General features: G+C 37.2%; 2 protein-coding genes across 2 annotated transcripts; both read left to right on the top strand.

The window, feature by feature from the left end:
- The first annotated feature begins 2,832 nt into the window (after nucleotides 1-2,832).
- Nucleotides 2,833-5,586, top strand: LOC132800661 (uncharacterized). The gene is made up of 4 exons (XM_060814870.1): nucleotides 2,833-3,089; nucleotides 3,214-3,318; nucleotides 3,498-3,624; nucleotides 5,263-5,586. The coding sequence occupies exons 1-4, from the start codon at nucleotides 2,833-2,835 to the stop codon at nucleotides 5,584-5,586; spliced, it is 813 nt and encodes a 270-aa protein (XP_060670853.1).
- Nucleotides 5,587-7,151: 1,565 nt separating this feature from the next.
- Nucleotides 7,152-8,372, top strand: LOC125422391 (deoxypodophyllotoxin synthase-like). Its single transcript, XM_060814871.1, has 3 exons — nucleotides 7,152-7,537; nucleotides 7,631-7,955; nucleotides 8,127-8,372. The coding sequence occupies exons 1-3, from the start codon at nucleotides 7,152-7,154 to the stop codon at nucleotides 8,370-8,372; spliced, it is 957 nt and encodes a 318-aa protein (XP_060670854.1).
- The last annotated feature ends 404 nt before the right edge of the window (nucleotides 8,373-8,776 follow it).

An 8,776-nucleotide genomic window follows, 5' to 3' on the forward strand; every position in this document is an offset into this window, starting at 1 on the left:
TTAGAGAGAGAAACAATGGGTTCTTCAAAATCCCATCAATGGTTCGATGCTCTTGGTGATTAAGCTTGTAATCTCTTCAAGATAATGAAAATCATCATCTCTTTGCTTGCCCGTGCATGTAGGTCACCTTGATCGAACCATGTAAAAACATTTGTGTGTTTTTCTCTCTCTCGCTCTCTCTCTCTCCCCTCTTATATTTATGTGCTTGTCTCTTTCTCTCTCTAGATTCTTCATATGGGTTTGTTCTGAGATATTCTATTTTATCTATATTTGCTTGTTTGTGGACTTTTATGGGTTGTGTGCTACTTTTGGATATATATATTGCTTGCTATACACAAGTTGAATATCTACAAATTGGTATCAGAGCCTAGGTTGGTGAAAATCTAGGGATTGGAGTTTGGAGATTTGGGGCTTTTATGTAGCTTGTTGTTGTTATCTTGTTGTAGTGGAATTGGAGGTTCCCTTGGTTGAAGCTAGGTTGATTATAGTGTTCCCAAGCAAACTTGACCATGTCTACGAAGTTTGAGGTGGAGAAATTTATGGGCTCAAATGATTTTGGCCCTTGAAAGATGAAAATGAAGGCGGTGTTAGTCAAGGAAGGGTTAGATATGGCTTTAGAAGGTGAGGGGAACTTACCGAAAATAATGGATGTTAGAGAGAAGAGTGAATTATTGAAAAAGGCATATAGTTCAATAATTCTTGGTCTTGGAGACAAGGTGTTGAGAAATGTGTCAAAGGAAACAACGGCGGCGGATGTTTGGAGCATTTTGAAAGAGAGGTACATGGCTAAATCGGTACCAAACCGCATCAATTTGAAGCAACGGCTATATGGCTTCAAAATGAAAGAGGGAAGGTCTTTGAGTGATAATCTTGATAACTTCACTAAGTTGATTCAAGACATGGAGAGTACGCAAATCTCAATTGAGGGTGAGAACCAAGCGGTGATTTTGCTTAATTCTTTGCCTCGAGGAAACAAGCACTTTGTGGATACTATCAAGTATGGAAGACAAACCCTGGATGTGAAGGAAGTTATAGTAGCGATAGTTGCTAAGGATGCAGAGAAGAGCTTGAATGGCAAGAGTAGTGATGGGTTGGGGCTCACAGTGACAGGTAGAACCTCAGATCGGCCTAGTAGTAGAAATTGGCGAGGTAAAAGTCGGGGTAGATTGAAATCAAGGGACAAAATGAGATGTTTTTGTTGTAATCAATTAGGGCATTTCAAAAAGGATTGTCCAGAGAGGCTTGGAAAGGGGAAGGAGAAGCAATCCGATGGAGATGCAAGTGTTGCCTCGGAAGGTTATGAAAGCTCCAAAGAATTGCTTGTAATTGACCGAGACAATGGTGTTGAGTGGATACTTGACTCGGGTTGTACTTTCCATATGAGTCCTATAAGGAGTTATTTTGATACATTTGAGGAACTAGATGGAGGATGTGTTCTCATGGGGAACCATACAGTTTGCAATGTTGAGGGGATTGGTATGATAAAGTTGAAGCTTCATGATGGAGTTGTGAGAACTTTGTCGGATGTACGGTATATTCCCGAGTTGAAGAGGAATTTGATTTCTCTTGGTACATTGGATGAGCATGGATATAGTTATAAAGCCGAGAAAGGCACTTTGAAGGTCTTGAAGGGTTCAATTGTAGCGATGAAGGCTTCTAAGAAGAATAGCTTGTATGTGCTAGATGGAAGTGTGGTTCAAGGTGAAGCTTCGGTCTCGGTGAATGAGAAAGTGAGCGACACCAGACTTTGGCATAGAAAGCTAGGCTATATTAGCGAGAAAGGGCTAATTGAGCTTAGTAAACAAGGGCTTTTATGTGGACACAAGGCAAAGAAACTTGACTTTTGTGAGCATTGTATCTATGGCAAGCAAGCTAGGGTGAAGTTCAACATTGCGGTGCATCAAACTAAGAGGATCTTGGATTATGTTTCATTTCAATGTATGGGGCCCCATGAGAACGAATTCAATGGGTGGTTGTAGGTACTTCATGACCCTCATTGACGATTACTTAAGGAAAGTGTGGGTTTACATGTTGAAAACCAAGGATGAGGCCTTCACTAAGTTCAAGGAATGGAAAGTTATGGTTGAGAACCAAACTAGAAAGAAGATGAAGTAGCTTCGAACGGATAATGGGCTCGAGTATTGCAATGAGGAGTTCAATTTCTATTACAATGAGCATGGAATTGTGAGACACAAGACCATATGGATGACTCCTTAACAAAATGGTCTTGCCGAACGTATGAATAGGACCATTTTGGAAAGAGTGAGAAGTATGCTTTCCAATGCTAAGCTACCTAGAAGTTTATGGACGGAGGCGGTGTATACCGCGGTGTACTTGATCAATCGATGTTCGTCAAGTGCTATTGAGTTCAAGAATCCAATGGAGAAGTGGTCCAAGCATGCACCGGATTTAAGTAATCTTAAGATCTTTGGTTGCACTTCGTATGTTCATGTAAATGAAGGCAAGTTACATCCAAAATCTATGAAATACATTTTCTTGGGGTACCTAGAAGGTGTCAAAGGCTATAGACTTTGGAATCCGAATACAAGGAAGTGTGTGATTAGTAGGGATGTGGTGTTCAAGAAGATGCTTAGGTTGGTGAAGGATGGAGAATCTTCGAGTGGAGGTGAAGTTGTCAAGGTGTTATTTGATCTTAGGATTGAGGATAATTAAAGGAAGAAAGTGACTCATGAGGAGCACCGTGATACACAAGTGGCTTAAGAACAAGTTGATGAGGTAGTTGATCATACCGATGAGGAGGTGGTTAATGTTGATAACCTCCATGATTACAATTTGGCTCACGATAGAGAACGGAGATAGTCTAAGGCACCGATGAGATATGGTTTTGCAGATTGTATTGCATATGCTCTCAAAGTTGCGGAAGAAATGGACTCGGAGCCTAACACTTTTGAGGAAGCTTTAGCTTCAAAAGATTTGGTAAAGTGGAAGGCAGCCATGGATGAGGAGATCGATTCCTTACATAGAAATCAAACTTGGAAGTTAGTAGATAAGCCTAAAGGTGGAAGGGTTGTAGGTTGCAAGTGGGTGTTCAAGAAGAAGGAAGGTGTATCCAGAGTTGAGGCACCAAGGTTCAAAGCTTGATTGGTTGCAAAGGGTTATACTCAAAAGGAGGGAGTGGATTTCAATGAAATATTCTCTCCGGTGGTGAGACACACTTCTATTCGGATCTTGTTATCACTTGTGGTTCACAAGGGTCTTGAATTGCATCAATTGGACATTAAGACGGCATTCTTGCATGGAGACCTTGAGGAAGAGATTTACATGGCTTAACCCAAAGGATATGCAAAGGGTGCCAAGGTATGCTTGCTTCAAAAATCCCTTTATGGCTTGAGACAATCTCCTAGGCAATGGTATAAGAAATTCGGCACGTTTATGCTTAGTACTGGCTTCAAGAGGAGCACGTTTGATCTTTGTGTGTATTACAAAGAGTTGTCGAATGGGGAGTTCATTTATCTCTTGTTGTATGTTGATGATAGGTTGATTGCGTGCAAACATATGTATGAGATTGATAATTTAAAGAAGTTGATGAGTTCTAAGTTTGAGATGAAAGAACTTGGAGAAGCCAAGATAATTTTGGGGATCGATATATTTCGGATAAGGAGAGTAAGGAGATATTTGTCTCTCAAAGGAAGTATATTGAGAAGGTCTTAGGGAGGTTCAACATGGGCAATGCAAATCCTGTGATCGTGCCTTTAGCACCCCACTTCAAATTGTCATCCAAGCAATGCCCAAAAAATGAACAAAAGAGGGAGAGCATGGCTAAGACGCCATATGTAAGTGCCGTAGGTTGCATCATGTATTTGATGGTGTGTACTAGACCAGACATCACTCATGCGGTTAGTGCGGTGAGTAGATTTATGAGTAATTCGGGCAAACCACATTAGGAGGCTTTGCGATGGATTCTAAGGTATTTGAAGGGATCCATGGATTTTGGTTTGTTGTATCTAATCAGAACAATGGTAATGGTAATTGTGTTGTCGAATATTGTGATGCGGACCTTGGTGGTGATCGAGACAAGAGAAAGTCCTTGACAGGTTATATATTTTCAGCTTGGGGTAATACAATTAGTTAGAGAGCATCGTTACAACCGGTGGTTGCACTCTCAAGTACCGAAGCGGAATATATGGCGGTCATGGATGTCAGGACCCATCTAAAATTCCTCACTGGAACCCTAGACAAATCCTGATCCCAGGAAAATACCACCGAACCTTCCAACCGAAAATCCGGCGGCATCTCCTCTAAGGGTAGAACTTACCACAAAATTTTTCCTGCGTGAAAAACACTTCTAGAAACATTCCCTTATTCCTCCCACCTTACAACAATTTGTTTCCACAAATTTACAGCACTCCAAAATAATAACAGGGAATCAGTAAGCAATTAAACAAATATCTGTCCAATCCGTATATAGAGCATCATACAAATAATTATGAAATTAATACGATGACAGATGAAGCAATACAAGATGGAGAGGAAAAAGGGCGGAAATACTTCTTGGACTTTCGGCAATGAACTGAGACATCGGGCTCGCCCCGGACGATCAACGTCTCCCAACCTGGGCCTAGGGGAATGGAATTTAAAAACATGAGATGCTAATCATCTCAGTGAGTGACCCAATCTATCACACAATTATAATATTAATAATATAACAATAAAAGAAACTTAATGAATCAATACCAAACAATTTTTTAAATAATAATAATAATAATAAAATAATAAAAATAATAAAATAATAAAATAAATAAATAATATTAAGATAATATAGTATTTAATATGGTTGACATGTGGCATCTCCTCATTGTGACACATGGCACCCTTTCTTAAGTCACACGTGGCACACTGTTAACATATTTAAAAATAATATAAAATAATACTGTATTTAAAAATTTTATAGATCAATAACTTTTCAACGAAATGTCCACATCAGGTGTGCCGCTTGTCTACGGACTCATACCGACAAGTACTTCACATCTGTACATGAGTCAAAGCTCATATCCCCAAAAATAAAAAGTCAACCCGACACTTTTAGACAATTTGGACCTCAAATTGTTTTGCTCATAACTTTCAAACCGTAACTCCGTTTTCGACGTGCTACTACTCTATGAACTCGTGCCAATGTGTGCTTTTTAACGGGACCTCAGTCAATGTGAAATTCCACCAGGAGCAAAAAGTTAACATTTGCCCCCTTCCCCGTCAACAACTGTCAAACCCAGTCAACCTTGGTTAAATTTGAGAAATTTTCAGTGTACTCGGAGTGTTACAACGGAAGCAACAAGGGAGGCATTATGGTTAAAATGGTTGGTAAATGAGCTTGGTGTTCCCCAAAACCAAGTCATTGTGCATTGTGACAACCAAAGTGCAATCTGCTTGGCAAAGAATCAAGCTTTCTCGGATCGTGCAAAGCATATCGAGAAGAAGCACCACTTTGTTCGAGAATTAATTGACAAAGATGAAGTGGATTTGGTGAAGATTGCGCGTGAAAAGAATCCAGCAAATATGTTGACCAAGATAGTGCCAACAAAGAAGCTTAGGCTTTGTATGAGTCTAAGCAATGTGCAAACCAAATGACGAGGATGTGTGTGCAAGCAAGGAGTGATGGGAAGTATTTGAAGAGTTTGTGAAATATAGAGTCAAGGTGAAGAAATGTTGTTTTTGTGACTCTAAATTAATGATGAACATGAGGAGTTGATGGGATGATGTTTGGTGATAAAGTGAAGAGGAAGAAAGCAAGAGGAGAGAAAAAAAAAAAACAAAAAAACAAAAAAAAAACAAAATTATGATTTTGCCCTTCTTTAATGATATGTTATCCTAGGAATTCTAGCCAGAACAGATGAGGGGACTTTTCTACTGGTTTTAGATAGAGAAACAGTGGGTTCTTTAAAATCCCATCAATGGTACCATGCTCTTGGTGATTAAGCTTATAATCTCTTCAAGATAATGAAAATTATCATCTTCTTGCTTGCCCGTGGACATAGATCACCTTGATCGAACCACGTAAAAACATTTGTGTGTTTTTCGCTCTCTCTCCTCTTATATTTATGTGCTTGTCTCTTTCTCTCTCTAGATTTTTCATATGGGTTTGTTATGACATCTTCTATTTCATCTATATTTGCTTTTTTGTGGATTTTTGTAGATTGTGTGCTGCTCGTGGATATATATATTGCTTGCTATACACAGGTTGAATCTCTACAATATATATAGTAGTTTTTCTTTATTGGGATTTTGGCAAAATCCATTACTTTGGTCTTTTAAGAAAGAAACGCTCTGTATTTTCTACGTATTGAGGTCAAAACTATATATCAATAAGTCCAAGAGAATTTTAAACTACGCTAACTAATTTGGCATATTAACCTGAGAGCTATATGAGGAGAGGGAGCTAGTCTTGGAGTGGTGACAAAATGAATTGATTTTGAAGGGGAAAAAAAATAATAATAAAAAATAAATCCTAGACATTCTGCTTTTTGTGTGTGTGTATGTGTCTGCTTGTGTATGACTGTTATATTAACACTTTAAATATATTTCAGCATATGTTTAAATTGAATTTGTTTTTTTGTTTTGGGTAATTTATTTTTTGATGAAGTGGTTTGATAATAATCATGAAATCGATGATCTACGGTTGGGATTAAAAAAGCCAAACATGGATAAGGGTGGACAAAAACAAAGCAAAGCATCTTCATTCAGTTCATATAAAGAGATTTAGAGGGATAGTGTGTCTTGTAGTGGCGACTAATTCATCAAAAGATATATATATGTGTGTGTATATATATGTATGTATACATATATTAGTTTTTCTTTATTGGATTTTGGCAAAATCGATTACTTTGGTCTTTTCAAAATTAATTAGGCTGGAGCTATCTGTGTAGCACAAGGTTTCGATATAATTAATGCATGTCTTAAAAAATCCTTTGAATGAAATTCTGTCCTGATTTAATTTGGTGCCACTTGAAATTAAGAAATTCTCTTTTTCATTTTGATATATATGTCATCAACTACTTTATTATTGACAAAAACAAATTGAAAAGAAAAATGTGGAAACTTCTATAAATAGCAAGAGAATACAAGACCAAAGTGCATTATCCATCGCTTAATTAGCTTTAATTTTTGAAGACAGTTATTTGTGAAAAAAAAAAAAAATGGGTTCCCAAACAGAGCTCCCTCGAATTCCTATTATAGATTTTTCGAAGGAAGAATTGAAGCTTGCAGCTTCATCTTCTTGGCTTTCACTATGCAATAAAATCCAGTATGCATTAGAGAATCATGGTTGTTTCATAGCAAAATATGATCAACTTTCTCCTGAGCTTTCCAAGAAAATTTTTAGCCAAACCAAGGATATGTTTGAGGTTCCAACAGAAATCAAAATGAAAAATACTAGTCATGTACCTTACCGCGGTTACCATACTGGACCTTCAGATCCGAATATGCCAAGGTTTGAAGGCTTAGGCATTGACAATGCAACATCCCTGGAAGAAACTCAAAAGTTCATGAATCTCATGTGGCCTGCAGGAAAGGACCAGCTCTGGTAAGTAATAAAAAAGTTAGTGTTTTTTTTTTTTAATTTTTAATTAATTAAATTATGTTGAATGCATAAATTAATACTGAACTGTTTCTGCAGCGAAGTTGTTAATTCTTATGCCAAGTTATTAGGAGATTTGATTGAATTCATTTATGAAATGGTGTTCGAAAGCTATGGTGCAAGGAAACACTATGCCTCTTTTGCTGCTTCCAATAGTCATGTTCTTAGATTCCTGAAATTGAAGCCTAAGGATGCTAGTTTAACGACCAATATAAGGTTTCAATCCCATAAGGACCTTAGCTTTGCAACTATAGTTCATCAGATTGATATTCCTGGATTGGAGGTACAAGCAAAGGATGGAACCTGGATTGCAATTCAACCCCAACCTTCACACTTTGTGTTCTTGGCTAGCGAAGCAATGCAGGTAAGTGTGTGCGTATATATATATATAGCCAGGTTCACTTCAAGTCGAATTGATGGTTCACAACCCAAAGTCTTTATTTTAAAACTATAAGATTGGTCGATGTAAGCATATATTTAATTAATGAATTTGAGATATATTAATTATTGATTAATTGGTTAATTTATGAATCAGGTATGGAGCAATGACAGGATAAAAGCTTGCAACCATCGAGTGACGATGTCAGGAAGTGGGGAAAGATACTCACTAGGGTTGTTTACTTTCAACAATGGAGTCATACAAGTACCAGAAGAACTTGTAGATGATAAAAACCCATTGCTATATAAGCCATTTGATCATCCTGAGTTTATTCGTTTTTTCCTTGATGCTGATCTGGCAACCAGGTTAAATAATCCTATCAAGACCTTTTGTGGTGTCTAACCACCACAAAGCAAATGTTAATCAGTTTATGGCCAAACAAATTAAGTTTTTTACAAGGTCAATTTTTATTTTTTTTTTTAATAAATGGTTGTTGAATTTTTCTTTTTTAAAAGAAAAAGCGACCTTATAAAAGACTGACTATATATATAATTGATGCATGTACCCGATGAATGTGTGATGAAAATGTGTATCACTATCTTAAAATTTATATTTCAATAATATCTCTTGTTAGAGATCTATTTACTGAAAGCCAAGCTTTATTTCCTCTCTGTATTCAGGTCAGAACTATATATCTATTGTCTAACAGAATTGTCTATTCTTAGCTGCCAGTTTTCATTTGATGTAAGTTATTGAACCAATATTTCTTTTTTTAATCAACATTACAACTGGAGGAGAGAAGCTTT

Source organism: Ziziphus jujuba, chromosome 2 (assembly GCF_031755915.1).
Source record: "Ziziphus jujuba cultivar Dongzao chromosome 2, ASM3175591v1".
Lineage (NCBI taxonomy): Eukaryota > Viridiplantae > Streptophyta > Magnoliopsida > Rosales > Rhamnaceae > Ziziphus > Ziziphus jujuba.

What these genes read in the sequence shown, in the direction of transcription:
- LOC125422391 (XM_060814871.1), top strand. Translation starts at nt 7,152, where the DNA reads ATGGGTTCCCAAACAGAGCTCCCTCGAATTCCTATTATAGATTTTTCG. An exon ending in GCAGGAAAGGACCAGCTCTG is followed by an intron (nt 7,538 to 7,630) that starts GTAAGTAATAAA and finishes CTGTTTCTGCAG; the next exon opens with CGAAGTTGTTAATTCTTATG. An exon ending in TGGCTAGCGAAGCAATGCAG is followed by an intron (nt 7,956 to 8,126) that starts GTAAGTGTGTGC and finishes TTTATGAATCAG; the next exon opens with GTATGGAGCAATGACAGGAT.
- LOC132800661 (XM_060814870.1), top strand. Translation starts at nt 2,833, where the DNA reads ATGAGATATGGTTTTGCAGATTGTATTGCATATGCTCTCAAAGTTGCG. An exon ending in TCCAGAGTTGAGGCACCAAG is followed by an intron (nt 3,090 to 3,213) that starts GTTCAAAGCTTG and finishes GTGGTTCACAAG; the next exon opens with GGTCTTGAATTGCATCAATT. An exon ending in ATATATTTCGGATAAGGAGA is followed by an intron (nt 3,625 to 5,262) that starts GTAAGGAGATAT and finishes AGAAATTTTCAG; the next exon opens with TGTACTCGGAGTGTTACAAC.